Raw genomic sequence first — 27,696 nt, 5'->3', positions numbered from 1 at the left:
AACTGACTATGTGTCCTTTGGGTCTATTCTAAATGGATCTCCAACTGAGAAATTCAGTTTTTGGCTTACAATTTCTCAGATGATCTTTTTACTACTGTTTTTATGTTTATATTACTTTTCATTGGGAACAAAATTCAACCTTAATTAAGACTTTAAAAAAAAATTTTAGCAAAGTTAGAAAGACTTTATTGGAAATTCAGAGATTCCTCGAATGATGAAAGATAGTCCTAGAAATTCTCCCCTTTTTTATACTGTGAAAAAAAGGAAAAAGAAAATTTTATAGAAATAAGAGAAGACTAATATGATTTATTACAAGCTGAATCAAGTAGAGCCACAAAAGTAATATACATAAAAATTGCAATGATAAAAATAATCTCAATATGGAGAGTCAGTAAAACTCTAGTCAAATTGTAAAAACAATGGTCCTTGTTAGATTTTTTCAGAGTACACATTGCTTCTTTCCATTGTCAATAGATAAATTAACAACTCACAGCAGAGGTTATTGTTGTGGGATTTTTTTTGTACTTTGTTTTCTTCATTTTTTTGTGTTCCCCCATGCCCAAGGAAAACATTGTGTTAAAGAGGTTGCTTGGGTGCTAGGTTGAACCTGCATTTTCTTAATATAGTGATTTCCTAGATGAGTTAATTCCCTCTACTAATACTTTTTCTTTACATTTAATCTTATGGTTTATCTAGAATCTCACAAAACATGGTTTAGGAGACAGAGAATCAAATATATCAATGGATTTTGTTTTAAATCCCATCTTGTCCATGATGCTATTCTGTACACAATTGTTTCCTCCTAACTTGATCCTGAAATAGAAGGTTGGGCAATGATTTTTCTAACTCTTCACACAAACAAAAACCATTTCTGCCATAATATATAGTCTACAATATAGATTTGATCTTTTTAATTATTTTTTTCGATATTTGTAAGGGTTTTTCTGTATGTTCTTTTGTTTGCATTTTTCTACATTGTTTTAGGCTATAAACTCCCAATGTTGAGCTCTTAGCTTAGAATCACATCATTTAACTTATTTTCTACACATGCTCCTGATTTCCAACTTTTCTCCCACCCAGAAGGGGGAAGGAGGATGATAGAATGACACTAATCCCCAACTCCTTTCTTGTCCATAATTAGTAGCCTTGAATAAAAAAAAAGTAGAGTACAATACAGATATAAGTCAATGATTATAAAATTAAAGAATCTCAAGAAGAAAAGTCATATGATCATAACATCATAATTTTAATGCTTAGGAAATCATTTAAATTTAATTCCTATTGTCTGTTTTTTGAAAGTATCTTCATAGTTTGGTGCAAAACAGGGAAGATGTTTATTTTAAATATTTGTGTTGTGGCAAGAACAAATGCCCAATGCTTAATAGTTTGCATGATCATCTAACAGTGAATTGCCAAATTTTCCAGGAGTCTCAAACATCTGAGTGCCGGCCAATTCAAATTCTACCAAATGGTCTACTTTTGCTTTACATGTTAGCCTCAGGCTCTGGTATGTTTGGTGACTGTCACTGTGATGTAAATTCAAAATGTTTATATAGTTTCCGAATAGTACCTCAAAATAAATTTAGTGATTTAGTACCTGGCCACTTAAGTCTATGCAATCTTAAATCGCCTAAATTCTTTTTAAAGTTGCTGGCTCCTTATCGTAATATAGCCTGAGGCATCTACAGTAGCATAGATGAGTAGGCCCTATGTTTCATTTTGTGGCTACATTTTCAGCATCCTAACTCTCTTCATGAAGTTATAACTTCTGTCACATTTTATTTCCACTGGATAGATTCACTTTTTTAAAAATTTTTTTGTTTGTTTATCTTCAAAAGAAGAGATATATAATAACACACACACACACACACACACAAAAACTAAAGAAAGCATTGTCCTAGCAGTACAAATTATGTTTAATTTAAGACAGTCTTTTATATACTACAAATGGCATAGGATTTAGGGCAAGAAGTACATAAAAAATCACCTTGTCCAATATCCTCATTTTATAGATGAAAAAATTAAGGTACATAGAAGGGAAATGACTTACAGATAGAGTAAGTGGGAAAGTAAGTATTTGAATGCAGGTTATCTGCATCTGAAAATGTAATGAATTCATCTCTTTCACAATTTCTATAATAATTAGTCAACAAAATTCTTATTTTCATTTCATTTCACTAAGATCAGGGATATAAGTGAAGGAAGGCTTCTTCTGATACCTACATTATCTTATATTGAAATATGATTCTGTTTTTATCCTTTACAAAAGGATAAAAGACTAAAATTTATTTACTCAGTAAACAAAGGAAACTGATATATAAGCAAGGAGGAATGATGAACAAATCAATGAATGAAGGTTTTCTTTATGTTTGTTCTAAGGATAATTACTTATTAGCTTAAGAACCTATGAACAACATCACATGTTCCAATAGAAAAAAAAAATTGAAAGGACCTTCATCACTATTCTGAAATGTAATATCTGTAAATCTCAATTGTGCCTATAGAAATTAAAGCCCTTTTTTTTTTTATATTGACCAAGAGTCTTGATATCTTTAACAAAGGTAGAATATCTCTTTGAAAATAAATAGTTACTTGGTTTGCTTCAACTAAAAATCTATACGAAGATCCTGCTTAGTGAATTGCCAATTGTTCTTTCTTGCAAACATCAGCATGGGTGGCTTTTTAATGGGAGTGTGAGTGACTCACAAGAGACAATAATGCACATATATACATGCACATATTGCATGTGTATGTGTGCATGCATATGTGCATATTGTATGGATAGTTCCAGAATGCAGTATTTGCTTGGAATATAATTCTGTTGAGAAATATTTTTCAAATATTAAATAACCATCATTATTAATAGTTCATAAACCCTTAGCCAGAAAGGATCTTAAAAATCTTGATTTACAGAAGAGCAGGTTGAGGCTTAGAAAAATAAAATGACTTGCACAAAGTAAATGATTAATTTGTGGTAGATTCAATAGAATTTAAATTTTTTAGACAGTCTGTTCTATTTATATTATTTTTATTTTGTTCTTTTTTTCAAATAATGTATTATGCTTTAGTTAACAAAAATGATTAAAGATATAATAGGGAAGGGAATAAATATATCTACTAAGTGCTAGACATTGTGCAAAGTGTTTTTATACATAATATCTCATAGGATTTACGTTGAACCCACTTATACTTAAAAATTAATTTCTAAATTCAATATATTTATAATAACTCATTAGTTTCCTGGAGACCCTTTTGTATTCTATTTGCCCATTGTTTTTTATGTATCTCGGTCTAGTGAGTCTGTTAATAAGCATCTATTAAGTGCCTACTGTGTATAAGGTAAGACATGTTAAATGCAAGAAATACCAAAAAAAAAAAATCAGTTCCTGTCCTCAAGAAACCTACATTCTATTCTGGGAAGAGAAGGCAACAAGCAAATAGATATGTACAAACAAGCTACATACAGAATGAATAAGAAATGATTAACATAGAGATGATATTAGAACTAAGAGGGGGGAAAAACTTCTTATAGAAGATGGGATTTTGGTATAACTTTTTTTTGTATAGTGAGATGGATATAGATCTGGTCCTATTTTGTTTTCCCTAAAACTTTATTTTAAATAAGTGCTTTCTTTATATTCCTCTTATTTTATTTTAATTTATCAGTCATTCTCTAACTGTTGAATATTTAGATTGTTTCCATACATCCGTTCCTCCCATACATTTATATTTGTAAATAATGCTATTACATTAACAGATTAGGATATACCCCTAATAATGAAATTAATGGCTAAAAGAAAATTATTGCTTTTGACTCTTAAAATACCCTTCCTAAAAGTTTCTATCAGTTTGCATTTCTGCCAGCAAGATATGCTTTTTAAGATCTTATTTGTTGTAACTACCAGTATTAAGCTTTATAGCATTTATGTGATTATGCTTACAAAGTTATCTGTATTTTACTCAAAGTCTAAATTTATTGCTACTTTCATAATTACAGTGGAACCCTCTTGTGACAAGTAGGAAATAGGAATAACATCTGTTTCACATTCTAAATGACATGGTTTTAGAGTAGATATTTATAGTCTTCTAGGTTTTTTTTCCCATTGCTACTTTGATTTTAATATCCAGGAAATAAGTTTGATCTCAAATTGAAATAAAGGTAACTATATTGATTTTGACACATTTAACAAAAATAAAAAATTATAAAGTATAATGAAAATATTGTTGAAATCAAAGTATAATGCACTGCATTCTATAGTGATATGTTATTGATGTAATATGTTAATCATACTAATATAATACTATTAAAATGTAATATATTATTATAATAATTACAGTGGCATATTGCTAATATAAATCATATAATATATCCTAGTGACATATAGCAATATATTATAATAATATATAGTAATATATTACTATATCATAATATAGCAATTATATGATGTAGTAGTATATTACTATCATTTATTATTGTATATAAATATAATAATATAAACAATGTACAGACTATACCATATAGAAAACAAATAACATGCAATAATTTTACTGTGTATCATTAGTAATACATTATTGTATATATTCTAAAGTATCATATAACATTAATAGCTATAACATAGAAATATATTACTGTATACATAATATATCAGTATATTAGCTTCATTGATTAAATTTGTTTAAATGGTCTCTGTCCTGATTTTCCTCTCATTTATTGTGCATGAAGTTCCCATGGATTAATTAAGTTTAATTTTGGCTTTTGGAGCTTCACATTGCTTATTACTAGCTGTGAATACCTATTTAGTTGAAAATTAATTATAAACATTGGTAATGCCATAAGTGATGAAGCATAGGGACTGAAAAAAATAAATGTAATTAATATAAAAGTATTTTGGAGAATAGTACCAATGGAAGATATGAAAGAGCAACAATGAAGACTAGTATTATTTCAGTTAATCTAAATATTCAGTTGCTTCCCATAAATAATGACTTGGGGGAAATTGAAATCCAACTATGTATTATTATCTTTTGAAAATTATATAATAAATTAATCCTTTTATGCATTGTGAATATAATATTTTAGTGGAATAGTTTTATATTAATTCATCATAATATCTTTTGAATGCATAATTTGTTTTTGAAATTATATGTCAATTATGAAATGTCACATCATTACTTTAATCCCAAGTGAAAGCAGGAAAAGGACCCTGGCAAAATAATATACAGCAATGGTGTTTCTTATAACTCTCATATTTCTTGCATTTAAAAACTGAACCTCCTCTCAGGTAGTGGAGTTGTTTTTTGTTTTTGTTTTTTTTAACATATCTGACATGCATTGTTTGACTTTGCCTCAATGTATAATTTTTCCTCTGCTCACTAAGATAAGAGGAATCATTAAAATGTATTTGCCCTTTGGACAATATTTTCATATATTGGGGATATTAATTATCATAAAGAAGGAAAAATTCTAAGTCCCTTTCCATTTTTAAAGCCATGATTATGAGATATTATGGTCTTCAAAAATATTTTTGAAAGGGAGAAGAGGGGTCGATCTGTGATTTGACTTCCAGAGGAAATTCTTTTAGAAGCCAAATTATGAGTCTTGTCCAGAACCCTCCTCTGTCCGTACAAATTGGAAGATGCTTGACATTTTAGAACACTTGTATCATAAATGACACATCTGGGGTCACCCAAGAAGTGGGTGTCAGAATCCTGTTTTTCCTGACTCTAACCATTGCACTGTGTAATTGAAGAGCATTAGAAATCACCAATATTTTAGGAATAATGTGAAACATTCTATTTCCCAATATATGGTAACTGGGAGATTTGCATCAATCAAGTAGATCTTCTAACTCAAAACTAGTGAGTTTCCTGAGCTCCTGACTCTGACCCGAAATGGTCGCCCTTAAACTACACATGTGAGAGCCCAAGATCTCCATGTCTTCTGATTATTTCTGTTCTCTTCCTGCCTTCACCCCATGAGTCAGCCTTTAATTACTTGAGGCAAGCAATGTTGTGCAGTTCTGCAGAATTAAAACGAGCCTCTGAATGTCCCAATTCTCGTTCCCCAGATACCGAAATTCATACCAAAAGAATATCTGTATAGACATGCTACAACACGGTTATCATAAGTCCTTTTGTGAGTTCTTCGCCCTGCTCAAGATGTGGCACGCCTTGAGGGAGGCTGGAGGGATCAGGTCCATCTTCTGGATGCAGACGCCCCTGGAGGACCTGCCTGAGAAACTGGACCAACTGTACTTCTTCCTGACCAGGGCTGAAGATGCTGAGCTCTCAGGTAAGGAAAGGAGCATCCTGGGGAGCTAGAGCCTCTGTAGGGGGGGCTTTGAGCCAGTGCCCCGGGGATGGGCCTGAATAGAGAGATCAGAAACGGTAAAGGAAGCCAGAACATCTCACCCTCAGCTAGATTTATGGGGGGGGGGCGGGGAAGAGAGAGGGAGAGAAGAGAGAAGGGAGGTGGTGAAAGAGGGAGACAGTGAGAGACAGACAGACAGAGATAGAGCGAGACAGAGAGAGATAGAAATAGAGAGACAGACAGATATAGAGATAAAGACAGAGAGAGATAAAGTGAGACAGAGACACAGAGAACAAAGACATAGAGGAAAAAAGGGAGATGGACAGACATATAGACAGAGTTAGAGTGAGACAGAGGCACAGAGAAAAAAATAGGGAGACAGAGACACAGAGAGTGAAGATGGAGAGGAAAAGGAAGAGAGACAATGATAGAGATAGAGACAGAGAGCCAGAGATAAAGTAAATCAGAGAGAGAGAGCGAAAGAGAGGAAGGAAGAGAGACAGAAAGAGGGAAAGAAAGGGGGAGACAGACAGAGACAGAGAAGGAAGAAGGGAGAGATGGAGATAGGGAGAGGGGAGAAGGGGAGGAGAGGGTGAGGAAAAAGAAGAGAAGAGTAAGATTCTAGAATCCGACTTATTAGAAACCAGAGGGGAAAATTGAGGGTACCTTAGGATTTCTAAAGAACCTTTCAACGTATCAGTGATTTGGATTATATCCCAGTTATGTGCTCAATCATCATTTTCCTTCATTTGTAATCCTCGCTATTAATTTTGACCCAACTGGGCTTATTCCTGTTGTGTAATTTAATTTTGGTAGGCTGCATTTATTTTTGCACCATAGATTTTTCATGGTAAAACCAGAGTCCTACATATTTAAACCTAATAGTGGCAAGTTATATGTAGTCAATATAACCAGGAAATGTGATTCCCTTTCAGTAGAGGCCCTTTGTGACTCACATTCTGGAGTATGGGTTTTTTTCCCCTAGATATTTCCATTGATTTTTATATAGTATCTATATATGTGTATGTATACATAATCCATAGACACAAACGCAATACATACATGGACACATATTCCTATAGAGACACACATACATATATACACATATTCATGCACACACATATACATACACAGGCATACATACATACACACACACACTTCTACACATATATACAAGGGCAGCTAGATAGTGCAGTGGATAGAGCACCAGGCCTGATGTCAGGAAGACCCGAGTTCAAATCTGGTCTCAGGCATAGCTGTGTGACCCTGGGCAAGTCACTTAACCCCAATTGCCTCAGTGTGTATTAAAAAAAAAAAAAAAAGATAAACACATATATACATAGACACAATATATGCATACATCTACATAGTCACATGCATATTTACATATATACACAAATATGCATATAGATATACACATACACACACAGAAGGCAGACTCAATGTATAGTGACTCAGAAGCTAGCCTCAGTGTCAAGAAGACCTGGATACAAGTCCTACTTCTGAGAGCCTGTGTGATCCTGCAAAGTCATTAACTTTTTGGTCTCCTTCAGCCACTCTCTTAAGATTAATCATTGAGCACATGTTAGTCTATATTAGTAGGAGTTTCTTCACAGGGAAGGCCTTATACATATAAAATCATAAGAGAGGATGAGGATGATTCCTCTTCATGACTCTTTTTTCTTAGAGACAAGATGATGACGATGTCCCTGTGACAATCTATAGCACTGTGGCTGTTTGCTGATTTGTTACAGTTTTGTTTAGGTTTCCCTAATTATATAATTGGACTAGCCAGGGGACGCCAGAGTGCACAGAGCTCTGAGCCTGAATCTCCACAAGTTCAAATCTCGCCTCAGACACTTACTAGTTGTGTGACTCTGGGCAAGTCATTGAACACTGTTTCATCATCTGTAAAATGGCCCAGAGGCAGAAATGGCAGTAGATTAGAAGGCCTCTGTGGTCCTTTCTACATCTCTCTAATCTTTCAGTATCTTTGCTAAGAAAACCCCAAATGGATTCATGAAGAGTTAGACCCAATTGAACAACAATTACATAATTTATATTATATAACATTTATTATATAATATACTTTTATTATTATACAATTATAATATTGAATTTTAAAAATATATTTTTAATGTCCATTCTATTCAAGACACTTTATTCCTATCAATTCAGTGAATTTGACACCCTTAAAATTTACCATCCTCCAGGTATGTTACAAGCAGTGAATGAGTTAACATGTGTTAATTAAATACTTACTAGGAGCATTATATTAATGTAGAGGGAGAAAGAGTGAAAGAGAAACACAGAAAGACACGAGATATTCAGTAAAACAAAAGTTCAATAGGTTTTAAGACAAAAATATTAATTGGAGATCAATAGTTCTGGCCAGTTCCCACTACTCACTTGGGCTAGAGAAATGAAAAGTATTCATCTATCTTTATAGATTGAAATTACAAAATATTGATAGCCCTCTTTATCTACAATGGTTGAAATGGGAAATTTCTTTGGGGTGAAAGAGTGGAAGGGGATGATTTTCCAACTTTAAAGTATGCATTTGGGATGAGAACTGATTTCCTCATGAAACAGCAAGGTTTTGCTTATATGTTAGAGAATAACTACTTTAGTTTTAGGAATTTCCTTTGGAAGACTGGAGACATGGGTCGATTTAATAATGAGATTTGCAAGCTCCTTCAATATTCTAAAGCTGTCAAATTACCCCATCCTTGTTGAGAGTTTAGTACTGCCTCATTCCTAAATTACCTTGCTGCCATAGTTAGGTCACCATTTTGCATCTTTCTTTCAAAGAAAATCCAAGTCTTTCTTAAGAACTATTAGAGTATTCTCATTGGGATGGGCTCTGTGAGAATAAATACGAGTTTTTGCGTGCCCTTACGTGTGCCATGATGATGAATCTTCAATGTTAGAATTGTGTGGTGGAAACTTCCTTCCAAGAACTGATGATTATTAACAAAAATCCCTGGCAAGATCCATATATACTCTATGATAGTTGTCACATATCCAATTGAAGAGGAACCTATGGAAGAATGGAATAAAATGGAATAAAAATAGAAAAATGTTATTGTTAATCATGTCTGACTCTTCATGACTCCATTTGGGGTTTTCTTAGCAAAGATACTGGAGTATTTTGCCATTTCCTAATGCAGCTTATTTTACAGATGGTGAAAGTGATATAAATAAAATAAGTGACTTGCCCAGTGTCACATAGGTGACTGAACCACCTAACTTTATTGTGACCTACTAGCTGTGTGATCTTAGGATTGTGCCTCATTTTCTTCATCTGGGGATGATAATAGCACCTACCCCAACATTAGGGACAAAAATTCATTATTCGGAAGAAACTGTTGGGAAAACTGGAAATTAGTATGGCAAAAATTAGATATGGATCCACACTTAACACCATATACCAAGATAAGATCAAAATGGGTCCATGGTTTAGGCATAAAGAATGAGATCACAAATAGATTAGAGGAACAGAGGATAATCTACCTCTCAGACCTGTGGAGGAGGAAGGAATTTATGACCAGAGGAGAACTAGAGATCATTATTGATCACAAAATAGAAGATTTTGATTACATCAAACTAAAAAGTTTCTGTACAAACAAAACTAATGCAAACAAGATTAGAAGGGAAGTAACAAATTGGGAAAATGTTTTTAAAAGTAAAGGTTCTGACAAAGGTCTCATTTCCAAAATATATAGAGAACTGACCCTGATTTATAAGAAATCAAACCATTCTCCAATTGATAAATGGTCAAGGGATATGAACAGACAATTCTCAGATGATGAAATTGAAACTGTATCCACTCACATGAAAGAGTGTTCCAAATCACTACTGATCAGAGAAATGCAAATTAAGACCACTCTGAGATACCACTACACACCTGTCAGATTGGCTAAGATGACAGGAACAAATAATGATGAATGTTGGAGGGGATGTGGGGAAACTGGGACACTGATGCATTGTTGGTGGAGTTGTGAAAGAATCCAACCATTCTGGAGAGCAATCTGGAATTATGCCCAAAAAGTTATCAAACTGTGCATACCCTTTGACCCAGCAGCGCTACTACTGGGCTTATATCCCAAAGAAATACTGAGGAGGGGAAAGGGACCTGTATGTGCCAAAATGTTTGTGGCAGCTCTTTTTGTTGTAGCTAGAAACTGGAAAATTAATGGATGTCCATCAAATGGAGAATGGTTGGGTAAATTGTGGTATATGAATGTTATGGAATATTATTGCTCTGTAAGAAATGACCAGCAGGAGGAATACAGAGAGGCTTAGAGAGACTTACATCAACTGATGCTGAGTGAAATGAGCAGAACCAGAAGATCACTATACACTTCAACAACAATACTGTATGAGGATGTATTCTGATGGAAGTGGAAATCTTCAACATAAAGAAGAGCCAACTCACTTCCAGTTGATCAATGATGGACAGAAACAACTACACCCAGAGAAGGAACACTGGGAAGTGAATGTAAATTGTTAGCACTACTGTCTATCTACCCAGGTTACTTATACCTTCGGAATCTAATACTTAACGTGCAACAAGAAAATGGGATTTACACACATATATTGTATCTAGGTTATATTGTAACACATGTAAAATGTATGGGATTGCCTATCATCTAGGGGAGGGAGTAGAGGGAGGGAGGGGATAATTTGGAAAAATGAATACAAGGGATAATGTTATAAAAAAATTACTCATGCATATATACTGTCAAAAAATTATAAGTAAAATTAAAAAAAAGATAATAGCACCTACCTCATAGAATTGTTGTAAATAAAATATATAAAATAATATATATGGTTAAAAATTTAAATAAATATACATACATTTATAAATAAATAAAAATATAAGGCATTTTCAATGTTATATAAAGTATCCCAAAAATCTTATTGAAGTTTTGAGTGTTAGCCTAAAGATAGTTGAGACACAATATAAGTGCTATAGAGATGTCTATATACATTTGGGGGCTTATAATTTCATATGTATAATTATCTCCCATTATACATACAAATTAGCAACCCATATATAACTTTTACTTTTAGAAGGCTAATTGTTCTGTTTTGTTGTTATTTCAGATGTCTTTGTATCCCCATTTAGGGGTTTTCTTGGTAAAATTATTGAAGTGGTTTACTGTTTCCTTCTCCACCTTATTTTACAGATGAGGAAACTGAGGTCACATAGCTAGTAAGTGTCTGAGGCTGGATTTGAACTCAGGAAGCTGAGTCTTCCTGGTCCCAAGCCTAGTGCTTTGTACGCCAAGGCACCCTACAGCTACTCCAGGCAGAGTCCCAGTGCTAGTACATATGAGAAGCAGAACTTGAACCTGGGACTTCTTTATTTTAAACAGCCTTCTACCTAATATGTCATGACCCTCACCTTTATTCATTCCTGATTGAAAAATTCCTTAATCCATTTTAGAAATAGGAATTAAAAGCCACTACTTAGGTTTGTCATTTAGAGGGATATAAAATTAGCTGTTAAACATATTTTTAGAAATTATTCTGTTGTTATTATATATTAATAATGGGGTTGATTTGTCTGTTTGTCCATTTTAAGGTCGCTATGAAGACATGTACAATAATATATTTGCTTTGGCCCGTTACTTTGACAACCCAGATGACAAATGGTTGAGGGATTACTTTTATGGACGATGTTTTAAGATTGGTCAGATGATCAAAGTTGATGGTGGAAGAAAGCTAGCGGAAGCCTACGCAAACATGGGTCTTCTCCATGAGGAAAATGGTAAGTAAGATTTGGAGAATCTGTTTCCAAAGTGATCCCTGGAATCAAGATCATCACCCTATCCCCTATGCTTCAGAGAATCTTGTAGTAGCACGGAGGGAGCTAGCAGAGGAGACAAAGGTAATAATATCACTATGAATGGAGAAAAGGCTGTGGACTGCTTAAGTGAAAATTACATGATAAAGCAGAGTAATGGCATGAGTGGGGCAATAGGGGATTATCATTAAGGAAGGATGCTTTCTCTCTACCTCTGGGTTTTGAAGGGCCTGACCCATTTCCCAGGATTCATTTTCCATTGCAAGTTTGTACCAGCTGTTTCACTTTCCCATCTTCCATGGGTTTGTCCAGCATGACTACATCCAATTAAAATAATCTCCTGCATTTCCCCCCACAACTCAATTTGCCCTCAAATAGCAGAATTCTACTTTGAACTCTTCTCCAAAGTGATATGAATGACTTTATAAAAACAAAATATTACAAATCTTCTAGAAACATCATGTAACTGAATTTAACCCTTAAAACTTCCCTTCCCATGCCCAGTCATAATTACAAAGATAGCTTGGATATGACTATGTGTTTCCATACATACTCTCCTTGTGCTGTAGGTTGCCTGCTCTATTCAATTGAAGTTAAGTGACTTGCTTATGATCACACAACTAGTAGTGTTTGAATCCAGATTTGAACTCAGGTCCTCCTGACTCTAGAGTTGGTACTTTATCCACCATACCACCAACCTTCCCCTATATGTTATCTTTTGAGCCAGTTCTTTTACTCTTCATGGCTGCCTTCACTGATCTTTGTTCATTTGATTTCTCCAGTACAAAAATGTTGGTTTCAGCTAAGCAATGTAATTTTTCTTAAAGCTCTTAATCCATTAGATTGAACCTATCAGTAGTTTTTTTAATTAGATTTTTTTAAACATTCATCTTCTTTCCCCTTCCAGCTCTCCCCCACTTAACTGAAAAACAAAACCAAATCCCTAAAATAAGTATACATAGAAAAGCAAAACAAAATCCCATTTTGATCATCTTCCAGAAATATGTATCTCTTTCTGCATATTTAGTCTATCTCCTATTCCTCAAGAGATGAGGAATGGCATTCTTCATTCTCAATGCTTTGGCACTGTGTTTGGTAACTGTGTTAACTGGCATTCAGTTGTTTGCTGTTAAAATATTATTATTAATGTTATTATTGTATAAATTCTTCTCCTGGTTTTGCTTATTCTTCTCTGTATCAGTTCATAAAAGTTTTCTCATTTTCTCTGAAACCATCCTCTTCCTTGTTTATTATGGTATATTAGTATTCCATGACATTCATCTTACTGTATTTTGTTCATTCATTTATTATTGTATTGTTTTAATTATTATGTAGTATTATGTATGTCAAATATTTTTATTTTTTTATATTTTTAAATATGAATACTCAAAGTACAAGAGCTATGCTTCAGAAATTATTGAAAATTATTATCTAAAACCTTCAGTAAACAAAAAATACTGAATTTGGACTCCTAAGGCACAGTTTGGAATCCTAATACACACATTTCTTTGTGTGATCTTAGGCGAGTAATTGAACCCTTCAACCTCAGGGTTTTTTTCCTAAAATTAAAAAAAGATTTAACTAAGTGAACTCTAACTTTTTTTCTCTGCTCTAAATTGTATTATGCTGCAATTATTAGATGAATCTCTCCTTAATGGATACACTGTGATTTCATTCATCACAAATGCCCAGACAAATAAGGGAGAAATTGGTAGCTTACAATGTTCTTGGCATTTTCATTTTTTTTTCAAAATATAATTAGGATAGACATATAGACATGTAATAGAATTAGATATATTAGAATATCATATCTAAGTTACTTTGATACTTCCTAAGTGTTCTGTATGGATATTTTACTTAAATGTAATTTGGACAGATCAGAGTGTTTTTAATCTTCCATATTGTTATTATCTATCTATTTGTCTGTCTATTTATCTATCTAGGGATGTATTCTAATATATACAATACTGACAAATGTTTAACAATGTGCTCTCTAAAAAAACACTGTACTTGTGATAAACGTTTACACTTAATCTGCATTATTTACATTTTCTCTCTAACTTTAAGTCTAAAAAATCAACAAATCAATAATTCATAATATGATTTGTAGTATTTCCAGTTTCCAGGGTCTAAATGCCCACACTGAAAATTTAACCATCAGCTCTCATGAGCATTATAGGTCTTTTCTAAAAAGAAAACTTCTTTGAAGTATGAAAGTTGTATAAGTCATTTCAGTTCATTGAAGTTGTTTCCTCATTTCCAAAATGAAGATGTTGAATTAGACGGCCTTTGATAAAGCTGATTATTATTTTTAGTTATATATACAAAAGGCAGGAATGATATATAAGGGATATGAATCTAGAGATTGACTTTTAGTGGGTAAAAAGACCCAGACACAAACATGGTTGATGCTAAGGATGCTTTTTCCAGGTTAAAAAGGTAGCATGACTATTAGATTAAGGAAAACTTTAAATGCCAAACTGTGGCATGTGGATTTAATTTAGGCACAGTCTGTGGGAGCCATGCAAGGTTCTTGAACAGAGGAGTTACATGATTTAGATGTATGCTTAAGGAAAATAAGCCTGGCAGCAGAATGAAAGAAAGCAGAATGAAAATTTATCAGGTTAATTAGGGTTCTGAACTAAAAATCTCCCTCAACTTGCTTTCTTCTTTGCCTGTTTCCTAAGCTTTTACCCCTCACTATGAGTTCTCAGTTTGATTTGGAAAATGCCTTTCCTTACAAGGCAATCCAGTTTCTCTGGAAAAAAAAAAACCTGACATCCATATTAGGAGAATTTTAAAAATAATTGGTTTCTCCCCAAGTAGAATGTTATACCCATAGAGGCAGAGCTTTAAACTAGACCTTGGAAAAAACAGATAGTTGTTTCATGCCCCCAGATTGCTTTTCAGTCATTCATATATTCATCAAGAATTTTTAGTGTCTTTTTTAGCATCAGACCTCAGCTAAGCACTCTTGTATAAGAAATAAACAATGCAGTCCCTTTTCTCAAGGATCTTGCATTCTATTAGGGGAAACAGTGTGAACACAGATAGGTAAATATAAAGTTTATTCAGAGTAAACAGGAAGTAATCCAGAGGTTCAGCAACTCAGAGGTAGTTTAGATACAGATATCTGGCTATGTGGAATCTCAATCCTCTGCCTTTAAAAAATCTTTTAGGAGACTGGTTAAGTGGGAGGAAAGAAGCAAAAAAAAAAAGGAATAGAGGAAAAGAAAAAAGGAAGGAGGGAAAGAAAAAAGGAACAAAGGAAGGAAGGGAGGAAGGAAAAGAGGGAGGGAGGGAGGAAGGAACTAAATGAATGAATGAAAAAGAAAGGAAAAGAGGAAGGAAAGGAGGAAGGGGGGAAAAAAAAGAAGGAAGGAAGGTTTTTATTAAATGCCTACTATATATCAAGAACAGTTCTAAGCACCTTGCAAATATTATTTTATTTGATCCTCACAGCCATCATCAGAGATGAGTGCTATTATTATTCCCATTTTATAGTTGAGGAAACTGAGGCAGGCAGAAGTGACTTGCCCATCAACACATAGCTAGTAAATGTCTGAGACTAGGTTTAAACTCAGTTCTTAATCCCATGCCTGAAAATAATTTAAAATATTAGCACTAAGAAGTTAGCACTAAGAAGAAATAGATCATGATTTATTTATAAGGTGTTATGAGAACCGGGACTTCTAGAAGCCAAGATGGTGGAGTAAGCAGTAAATCACTGTAATTCTTTCATATTTACCTCCAACCAACCATAAAAGATCACCCTGAAACAAATCCTGGAACAGCAGAATGAGAAAAAAATGGGCTAAAATAATCTTTTAGCCCAAGAAACTTAGAAGATTGGGCAGAAAGGTCTGTTTGTCTCAGTGCAAAGCAGGATAGGAAGCATCCCAGTAGCAGGAGATCCTGAGCCCTGTGTATTGGGGCAGTTAAATGCCAAGTCCAGGACCCTCCAGGTGCCTCAGCATAGCCAGGGAAAGGGCAGACTCCAGCTCCAAGAATAATCACAAGTTTCACTATGTTTCAGCCCTAAGCAAACAGTGCACCTCCAGCAGCCAGACTTCTATGTGCTTCAGTATAACCCTGGGAAAATGCAGAAACACTTCCCACCTGAGATACGAGAACTAGGACCCCAGCTCAATAACAGCAGCTGCCAGACCCCTGTGGATTCCAGCAGCTCAAGTCCATCCCTCATCCTCAACATCGCACCAGACATGAGGGTCCCCCATGGGTCTCATGGCAACATCAGTGCAGTACCAGGTAAACAGCCAGGGTCCGCAGCTCCTAACACAAGAAGCCCGATACAATGCCTTTTCCACCCTGGTAGCAGAGCTCAAACTGAAAAGAAAGGAAAATAGCCAAAAAGGATAATGCAAGGGAAAAACCACCCAGCAAAAAAAAAAAAAAAAAAAAAAAAAAAAAAAAAAAAAAAAAAAAAAGCATTTGACCATAAAAAAAAAAAAATTATGGTGACAGGGAAGATCAAGACACAAATTCACAAGAGGGCAATGATATCAAAATAGCTATAGGCAAAACTGCAAAGAAAAATGGGAAGTGGTCTCATGGCAAGAAAGAATTCACGAAAGAGTTCAAAAAGGACCTTAAAAATTATAGAAGAGAGGTAGAAGAAAAATTGGGGGGGGGGGAAATGAAAGTGGTGAGAGAGTATTATAAAACAAAGAGTCAACAGTTTGGGGGAAAAAAAGAAAAGAAAACAACTCCTTAAAAAATATAATTGGCCAAATGGAAAGGAACATACAACAGCTAACAGAGAAAAACCACTCCTTAAAAGTCAGAATTGGGCATATGGATATTAATGACTCTATGAGACATTGATTCTCAAATTCAAAAGAATGAAAAAATAGAAAATGTAAAATAAATCATAGGGAAAACAACTGACCTGGAAAATAGATCCAGGAGAGACAGTGTCAGAACTATTGAACTAACTGAAATCAATAATCACAAGGAGAACCTGGACAACATCTTCCAAGAAATTGTCAAAAAATGCCCTGATATCCTGGAACCAGAGGGCAAAATAGGCATTGAAATAATCTACCAATCACCTAAAGAAAGATCATCTCCAAAATAAAAACTCAAAAGAACTTTATAACCAATTTATAGAATTATCAGGTCAAGGAAAAAATCACTGCAAGTATTCTGGCAATACTGCCAAAATAAAACAATTCAAACATTGGGGAGCAACAATTAGGAAATCACAGTAATTATTAAGTGCAATATTAAAGCATTATATTCAATATGATATTCTGGAAGGCAAAGGAGCTAGAACTACAACTAAGAATCACCTATTTGGAGATATTAAGCATACTACATAAGGGGGAAGAGGATGATCATTCAATGAAATAGAAGGATTTTAAATGTTCATAAGGAGACCAAAATTAAACAAAAACTGTGACCTCTTATATCAAGATCCCACAGAAGCCTAAGAAGGTAAAAAGGAAAGAGAAAAATTTAGAACTCTAAATCTTATAAAAATGAATGCTAAAAATTGTCAGGGTAGCTAGATGGCGCAGAGGGTAGAGTACCAGCTGTGGAGACAAGAGTACCTGAATTGAAATCCAGCCTCAGACTCTTAATACTTTCTAGCTGTGTAACTCCAATTGCCTCAATACAAAAAAAAAAAAAAGAAAAGAAAAGAAAAATGAATGCTGAAAATTATCTTGACATGTAATTAGAGAAAAAGACTATTTTTTAAAAAAGATGTCACGAACCAAATTCAAGAAATTCATTTTATTATTGGCACTTACTATATGCCGGTTCAATGTTAGGTGTTAGGTTAAATCAAAATTTAAAAAATACCTCTTTTGGGTAAATTGGGTAATTTAACATAATAAAGTGTTTTGTTTTCTTTTCTGACAAAGTGCTAGTCTAGGAAATCTGGCACACTGGATAGAGTTCTGGACCCCAATCAGCAATACCTGGGTTCAAATCTCACTTCATCTATTTACTAGCGTAGTGACCATAGACATGTCGTTTTTAACTTCCCTATGTCTCAGGAGACTCTTAAGACTTGTCTAATAAGTTATGGACTGACTGTAAATTGATTCCTGACATAATGACATAATGTGTCATTTATGAGAATTAGAATAAATGATTCATCAAGCTATAATTTAGCTTATCTTTATTCTTTAGTGTAAAAAGAAACAAAAATATCTTTGTGAGACCATTCTGATCATTGACTCTCCACTAACTCTGACTAGAGATCAAATACCTGAGATGACTGGTAATAATTCCAATAAGGAAGTATGTGGAAAAGTTATTTAGCCAATTAAGAATTTTTATGGTGAGAATTATGGCTGAATTAAATCTTCACTTGTTTACAAAATCAAGAGATGGTGTTGTGTAGGTAGTCTTAAAATCATAACCAAAACCCTGCTTTTAATAGAAAAAAATGAAAATATCTATAAAACATGGATTAAAATGGAATATTTTTGAAAAACAAGTTCTGGGTAGGGTAAGCTTACAATATCATTGCAGTTCAAAATTGCTCTGACTTCCTTGACTTGACTTGACTTTCCCAATCTATCAACTTCTCTTCTAGTTCTTCTGCCATCCTATTTAGCCAGTACAGATTCCTGAAAAAGAGAAAGAGTTCTTTCATTAGCCACTAATACAGGATAGATCAGTCCCTGAAACTTTCTAACAATCTCATCCTGAAGTTCAAATCCTACTTAAGAATTAAGTTACTTTTTAATTACTTTTATCTTTTATCTTTTTATTTTAATTTATAGAATTAATTACTTTTTCTTATCTAGTTGTGGATACCTATAGTTTTGCTGGCTGTCTCTTTCTCCACACACACAAACATGCATAGATACACTCACATACATATGTACATATAATGCATACATACATGCATGTGCATATGTGAATTTGTGTATGCTTAAATATACATGTATACATACATTATAATACACATATATCTATATGAGTCACTATAATGATCTAACACAATTTCAAAAGACTCATAATGGAAAATGTTATTCACATTCTGAAAGAAAACCGAATCTGAATGCAGATAAAAGCATATTAATTTTTAATTTATTTTTTCATGTTTTTTTGTTCTATGTCTATTATTCCAACATGACTAATATGGAATTGTTTTACATGATTGCATATCCATAACCTATATCAAATTGCTTACTATTTCCTGGAAGAAGATAGGGAAAAAGACAGAGAAAATTTGGAGCTCAAATTTTAAAAAAATATATGAATGGGGCAGTTAGATGGCACAGTGTATAGAGTACCCATTCTGCTGTCAGAAGAACTTGAGTTCAAATCTGGCTTCAAAAGCTTGACACTTACTAGCTGTGTGACCCTGAGCAAGTTACTTAACCCCAACTGCCTCACAAACATAAATAAATGAATGAATGAGTAAAATGTTGAAATTTAATTGGGAAAAATAAAATGTGATATTAAAATAATATACATTTTAAAGGAGCAAAAGTATAGGTAGCAAGAACTAGATGAAGAAAAATATACATATATGGGTGAATGTATATATATATATATATATACATATATACACACATATATGCATTTATTTTTCTTCAAATATTTTTTGTATAAATATGTATATGTTTATATTTAAATTATACCGTTTTAAAGGAGCAGAAATGTAGGAAGCAATAACTGGATGAAGAAAAGTAAATTATAAAAAAGTAAATGCATATGTGTGTGAGGGGATATCCATGAGTTCATTTCTTTTACAAGAAACTGCACATGCTAACTTCTGAAGTCCTAGATGATAAACTGTTTTAATCCTAAACAAATCAAGACAGCAAGTATTTATTGAGCATACCTAGTACATGGAGCACAGTTCCTTTAAGTACATATTAAAGATGAGAAATGGTCCCTACCCTCAAGGAACTTGAAATCTAATAGAGGAAGAAGGGTGACGAGCATTTAATGAATATAGATGTATAGATAGGAACATGTCAACAACGTCGTGTTGCTGTATATTGTAGAAATGGAAATGACTATTGAGAAATTCACTGTTGAATGAATGTAAGTGCTTTTCTTTTCTTGTTTTAAAGTAAAAAATGGTCATCATAAATGTAATAACTATCAACAAAAACAAGCAACCAGTCAGTGCTAGCATTCTTAGGAGGTTTTATCTGCTGTTTTAACTCTTAATCTTTAAAAAACAAAACCTCACAGTATATCTGTTACTTTCCTCTTAAATGATAGTGGCGTCTATTTGAAAGCTGGGAGGCTTCCCATTAGCCACTTTTCCCCAAATTAGAATTTATATTCTGCAGCATCCCAGCCTTTAAAGGTCTAGCACCATCAATTTAGTACTGTAAGGGACCCTAAAAATAACTCTGAGCCCAATCCTCTATTTTATAGATGAAGAAACTTGGTCCCAGAAAGGTTAAGTGTGATGTCCAGGGTCACATAGTAAGTTTCTGAGATATGACTCAAACCCATTTCTTTCTGAAGTGTTCTGCCTACCATACTGTATCGGACCATTAAGAGGTGACATGTTACAGGCAAGTATAATGAACTCAGAGCAGACTGTCTTTCATCTTTAAAAAAGACTAATGAACCATATTAATGAATGAAAGGTCAGGCTATGATCTTTCTACCTGATCTATAATGTGAGTGATCTAAGGGCTCACTGAATAGAGCCCCTGACCTGGAGTCAGGCAGGAAAGCTTGAGCTTAAATATAATCTCATACTATTTGTGTGATCCTGGACAGATTTCTTATCCTCCCTTTACCTCATCTGTGAAGTGGGAATGAATAATAGCACCTATTTTCCAGGGCTGTTATAAAGCTAAAATGAGGTTTCATTTATAAAGTACTTAATAGACAGTAATTCATTGACATATAATAGGTGCTATGTGTATTTATAGACAGACGCAGAGAGAAAAATATGGAAGCAAAATATTGGGGAGATAGTGCTAACAATTGGAGAAATCAGCAAAGGTGGTCTGCAAGAAATGACCTTGAGGTTCAGCTTGAATGAAGCAAACATTCCAAGAGGTCAATGTGGGGAAGGGAAAACATTCAAGGTTTGGGGTACAACTTTGTAAGGGTCCAAAGGCAAAAGATAGACCATCTTGTATAGGAAACACCAGATGGACAAGTGAGGGAATGATGTGAAGTATGGAGATACAGGCTGGAGCTGGATTGTTATGGGTTTTAAATGTCAAACAAAGGAATTTGTATCTTTTTTAGCCTAGAGATAGCAGAGGTTTGTGAGCAAAAGAGTGACATATTTAGATCTGTGTTTTGGGAAGATTATTTCAGCACCCACATGAAAGACGGAATGGGGAGGGTTAGTCTTGAGACAGAATGATCATTTAGGAGGGTATTGTTATAGTCCAGCTGAGGGATGATAAAAAACTGAAATAGGGTGCTGGTTGGATTAGTGAGGAGAAAGGGGAAATGGGAGCAATATGATGGTGGTAAAAATGATGAGACTTGAAAACTGATTGGATTTAGAGATGAAGAAGAATGAAGAGAAATGGAAGATCCCCAAATTAGGAACCTCAGAAAGATAGTGCCCTTGATGGAAATGGGGATATGGTTGGGAATATGGGCAGATTTAGAGATAGTGAGTTCTGTCCTAGATTTGTTGATCCTGAGATTCCCCTGAAACTTAGAGGTAAAAGTATGCAACAGATAGAAGGTAGTATGGGACTGGAGCTAGAGATCATAGATGGTTTATATATCTATCTATTAGATAGATAGATAGATAGATAGATAGATAGATAGATAGATAGATAGATAGACAGACAGGTAGATAGATAGATAGATAGATAGATAGATAGATAGATAGATAGATAGATAGATAGATAGACAGACAGACAGGTAGATAGATAGATAGATAGATAGATAGATAGATAGATAGATAGATAGAGAGATAGATAGAGAGATAGAGAGAGAGAGGGATGGATGGATGGATGGATAGATAGATAGATAGATAGATAGATAGATAGATAGATAGATAGATAGATAGATAGATAGATATTTGGGAGTGATCACCATGGAATTACAATTTAGCATGTTGAGATTAATATCATCCTTCAGGAAAAGAGTTCAAAGGCCTAGAAGGAAGTATTGACTTATAGCCATGCTTAAAGGGTAGGATAAAATGATATTCCAGTGAAATGCACTGAGGAGGATTCAGATAGACAGAAGAACAGGGAGAGAGAAGCATCACAAAAGTCAAAGAGAGTCTCTGAAAGGAAGAAGGATTAATAATGATCAACAATGTCCTTAGCTAAAAGGAGGCTAAGGAGAATGAGGGCTTAGAAAAAGTCATTGAATTTAGAAATTAAGAGATGTTGAGGATACTTTATGCATTGAAATTAATTAATTTGCATTTAAATAGATGCTAAGTAAGTTGATTATACGTAAAAACAGATTACATTTTTAACAAATCATTTAATTTTTAAAAAGAATCATTTGAAACTTAGGAAAGGGCAGAGCCAGCAAATTGGCCAGTTCATGCCACAAACATTTATTGAAATTTTACAATAAGAAGTCACTGTGTTAGACACCAAAAGAGATACAAAAGTAGAGAGGACCCACACTCCTTGAAGGAGTTTAGAATCCAGTATCAGTTACTTTTAAAAAGTCTTCAGAGAATTGTAATAAAAAGTAGAACATGATATATATCTAAGAAAAATAGAAAATAGAGTTTGAGAATTTACAAAAGAAAGAAATCACTTTCAGCAAGAGTAGGAATTAGGAAAACCTCATTGAAGTGTTTGAACTGATGAAACTTGACTTTGGAGACATGCTAATTGATTATTCCCTAAGGCTCTGTCACTTTTCTATTACTTTCTCCCTTTCCCATTGTCTTAATTTTCTTCAGTCCTAGCCTCCTCACCAAGCTTCAGAACCATAATTCCCATTGTCTGATACTGCTATCCACTTTGGCCCTTTACTCTGTTTGAAATAGTACTAATGATTGTCAACCCCTCTACCTCAAAAATTGATCATCCTCTTTACTTCACTATGTCTGTTAATGGTGAGACCATTCTCCAGTCACACAGGTTCAAAAATGTAGACTTTCTTTCACTCTTTTCTCTCTTTTACCCCCCTCCCCAATGAATCACTCCCCAAATCCCATATATCCTATTTGTCTTTGGGAATCTAGAATGATGGTAGTTCCCATTTTTTATTCATAGCTTTTGAGAATTGTTAATTCTACATTTTTCTGGCAGTTTGCCTATCTGTCCATTGATCTATCTATCCATCCATCCCTCTAATCTCTTATCTATCTATCCAACCATCTAACTAGTCTTCTTATGCAATTTCATCAACTTAATATCTCTGTCTTTTTTACCTAAGTAAAATGAAGGAAATGTTACCTAAATAAAATGAGAGAAATATTAAAGCATAGGTTATCCTCTTTTAAGGAAGTGTCACTTCTAATACAATCTAAAAAAGAACATGAATGCAAGATGACAGAACACTTCTAAGTAACTGCTGATGTTAAGTTAATGAAATTATACAAAAAGTTAATTGGATGATGAGCCTGTGATTCAGTGCTCATCTGGATAGTTATATTTAAAATTTAGAGTGGATATTTATGTATATAGTAAAATCATGTTTAATTGAACCAATTTAAACACATTCTCCAACTGCATTTCATTTTTGGGGAAAATCATAAGAAAAGAAGCTGACACAAGAAAAAATTATTATTATTATTACTATTACTACTACTAATCTAAGGTATGACCTAGGATTAGTATATTCGCCTACTACATTTTTTACAATTTTACAATTACTTCTTCAAGAAGATTTTATGAAAATTTTGATTAAATTGGGCATTTTCAGGAAAGTTTTCAATTTATCCTAGGCCAAAAAAAATTTCAGTTCATCCTGTGATTTGCAATTTACCTTATTCTTCTTTAGAACATCACCAGTAATAGAAATTTGTGGATGCATAAAAGGAGGAGGAGTAATGGAAGCATATGGGAAAAGTCTTAAAGCTCTCTGACCCAACAATATTTAGCTCTTGAAAAATGGAAATGGAGTGGAGGAAGTTGCAAGTCATACAATACAATACTTAATTACAATACTAATGGAATTAATTATATTTAATACACATTAAAATCATTTCTATACATTCAAAATTAGGGAGAGTTAGGAAAACTGAATTGAGCTTACCCATATGTAATATGTGCTGGGCCTGACTTAGGCTTCTACACCAGTATTTTAGGTCTAAAACTAGATCAAAATGAGAAATTATAATCCATCTAATTATTATTAAAAAATTTCCTTAGCCATTGCAGGGAAAGGATAGTCAGAGCAAGGAAGGGATAGAATTGAGTCAACTGAGCTATTAGTCTTATTCATGGTAGTGATTAAGCTTTAGCAACTTACTGTCCTTAATGTGACCTGGAAGTTATGTCTAAGCTTTAGTTCCCAAATTCAATTAAATCTCATGATATTCTTAAGGAAGAAGGAGACTAAGTTGTATGTGAAGGTAGTTTAGGATACTGCTTCAACTAAACCTTGTAAAAGTTCAAATGGCAATAATTACAAAATCTATAACAAAAATGATTAAGAGAATAGAAACTAAGGTATAGAGATCATAAGAATTCCTATAATGTAAAGGAGATGGGGGACAGAGGAAGTTAAGGAAGAAGGGAGGGAGAAAGGGAAAGAGGAAAGGTAGGAAGGAGGAAGGGAAGGGAGAGAAAGAAGGAGAAAGGATGTAAGAATGAAGGAGGAAAGGAAGAAAAGGAAGAGAAAGAAGGAAAGAAGAAAGGAGGGAGGGAGAGAAAGAAGGAAGGAGGGAAGGAGGAAGGGACAGAGAGAAGGAGGCGAGAGGAAAGGAGAGAGGGAAGAAAGGCGGAAGGAAGAGAGGGAGGAAGGAAGGAAATGAAGGGATGGAAGATGGAGGGATGGAGAGATGGAGGGAGGTTCTAACTATCAAGGAGTGAGTTAAGTTCTTAGATCGGGGAGAGTAATTTTATTTGTCCTCTTTCCTCCACTCACTCTGCAATATTGTTCATTGACTCCTAATAGTTCTTTGCTTTCTCCAGTTTTTCTCACTTTTTAATTTTTCCTCCATATACCTGCCCTTTTAAAGCAGTACTCCTAAGCATCAAGTATAATTGTATTTTTGGCTATATTTAGCTAGAGTCTGGGCAGCCAGATGGTACAGTGGATAGAGCTCTGGACGTAGAATCAGGAAGACTCATCTTCAGATTTCAAATCTGGCCTCAGGCATTTGCTTGCTATGTGACCCTGAGCATATCACTGAACCCTGTCTGCTTCAATTTTCCTGTTTGCCTCAATTTCCTCACTTGTAAAATGAGCCAGAGAAGGAAATGGTAAACCACTTCAGGATCATTGCCAAAAAAAAACCCCAATGGGGTCATGAAGAGTTGGACTGAACAACAAGAGAAGCAGCAGATCTGAAGTCTAGATAGAGATTTTCCTGGTGAAAAGAAAAAATAATTTTAGTCAGTTGTTTGGCACTACAGAATCTCTAAACCAAAGCTTCTTTTGTTTTCATTATTTTTATTTCAGCTTTTTATTTTTCAAAACATATGTATGGATAATTCTTTAACATTAGCCTTTGCAAAACCCTGTGTTTCAATTTCACCCTCCTCCTCTAAGCCCTCCCTTAGATGGAAAGTAGTCCAATATATCTTAAACATGGTAGAAATATGTGTTAAATCCAATATATGCATACACATATTTATACAATTATCATGGCACACAAGAAAAGTCAAATCAGGAGAGAGAGAGAGACAGAGAGACAGAGAGAGAGAGACAGAGAGAGACAGACAGACAGACAGAGAGAGAGAGACAGAGACAGAGAGAAACAGAGACAGACAGAGAGAGAGAGAGAGAGAGAGAGAGAGAGAGAGAGAGAGAGAGAGAGAGAAAATAAAATGTAAACAAACAACAATAAAAAGAGTGAAGATGCTATGTTGTGAACCACACTCAGTTCCCACAATCCTCTCTCTTGGTGAGGATGGCTCTCTTCATCACTGAACAATTGGAACTTAAACCAAAGTGTGGTCATGAGCCCATATGGGGTCTCATAACCAAATGTAGGGTATGATTTATAATGATGATTTATATCAGTCAGCATCTGATTTATATACCTATGATTTTATATACCTATGTACCTGGAGTCACATAAAAATGTCTCAAGCAGAAAGGGATGGTGACTGGAAAAAATTTAAGAAATCCTGGTCTAAAGTTTTAGTTACTATTAAATTCAATCATGCCAGATTATGGGAGTAGCAGACCCAGTGCCAGGAGTGAATCTCACTCATTCTGTTACAACCATCCAATATATAAGAAATATATGCATTTCCTAACAAGTGACTCCTGCATCTCAGCTTAATAAGACCCTGTTCTTTTTTCCTTCTGCCTTCCATCAGTTTCTTTTGTTGACTCATCATCCTCCTTCTTCACATTCCTAAAGTGAATGTTGCTGATGTCTCTGCCCTTGGCATTTCCCTTTGATCTCTCTCTATGTTCTCTCCCTTGACTATTTCAACCATTCCTCTGGCTTTAATTATCATCCGTATCTGTATCTATAGCCTTAGTCTCTGCCCAAACCCATAGTCCAATATTTCTAACATCTTCTAATCATCCACGTTTCAACAACTCATACTCAACATAGCAAAAGCTGAACTTGATTTTCTCAAAAACAAGCTCATCTCCTGGTTTCCTTCCATTTTGCCGTTTTCTAATCACTGAGGCTCAAAATTGGAGATTTATTTTAACTTGTTCCTCTTCCTTCCCCCAACCAATTAGTTGTAAATTCTGTCTTCACGATGTCTTTTATGTTGGTTCTCTTCTCTCCACTCGCTGGAATATTGTAGTTAGTTTCTAACAGGTCTCTCCTTTCTCCAGTCATTCTCCCAAGCTCCCATTGCTACCGAAGCAAAGACACAAAAATGTATTTATTTGTTCTATCTTGGTTTATTATTTTGTTGAATTTCTTTGAATTGCATCTCACAAACTTAAATACTCAATTGGATCCATTATCTTTTCAAATAACCTTTCATAGCATTGTTTCTAGGATAAAGTACCCTGGCCTGGTATTTAAGGTCCTAAATAGTCTCATGCCAGTCCGTCTATTTAGCCATGCACTGTGTTCCAGGCAAAAAAACACAAACAAAAATGAATTCCATTTACAAGATACAGTGTTTTTTTTTCATGCTGTTTCTCACTCCCACTCATTGGCACATTCTGTTCACCATTCTAGGACACTGGACTCTCCATATATTTTTCATGAGATTTTTTTTTTGAATCTCAGAAGCCTTCCCTGATCCTCCTAGTATAAAGTACTATCTCTTCCTTTTTTTCATAGCTCTGACCAGAAACTTCCTTTACTCCCAATAATAACATTTATATAATCATTCATGTCTACCTAGAGCTTTAAGGTTATAAAGCACTTTTTTTCACAAAGTCAACAGTACAACCATTTCCCCCCCTTTGAATCATTGTACCTCTTAATTGTTAATGTTAATAAGGTATATATCTTATTAACATATCCCTTTCCCTCATTAGAGTATTGATTACTTGAAGACAGGGATTATATATGTTTTAAAAT

General features: G+C 34.2%; 1 protein-coding gene across 4 annotated transcripts in view; it reads left to right on the top strand.

The window, feature by feature from the left end:
* TTC29 (tetratricopeptide repeat domain 29) overlaps positions 1-27,696 on the top strand; it is a 261,957-nt gene that overhangs the window by 64,860 nt on the left and 169,401 nt on the right. For all 4 annotated transcript variants that reach the window (XM_074276387.1, XM_074276385.1, XM_074276384.1 and 1 more), the window contains 2 exons: positions 6,069-6,292; positions 11,901-12,086. In XM_074276387.1, the coding sequence (XP_074132488.1) occupies positions 6,069-6,292; positions 11,901-12,086 (410 nt within the window). The remainder of the gene's footprint in view (positions 1-6,068; positions 6,293-11,900; positions 12,087-27,696) is intronic.

This window comes from Sminthopsis crassicaudata, chromosome 6 (assembly GCF_048593235.1).
Source record: "Sminthopsis crassicaudata isolate SCR6 chromosome 6, ASM4859323v1, whole genome shotgun sequence".
In the NCBI taxonomy this organism is placed as follows: domain Eukaryota; kingdom Metazoa; phylum Chordata; class Mammalia; order Dasyuromorphia; family Dasyuridae; genus Sminthopsis; species Sminthopsis crassicaudata.
This window is presented reverse-complemented; position numbering and strand designations above follow the sequence as displayed.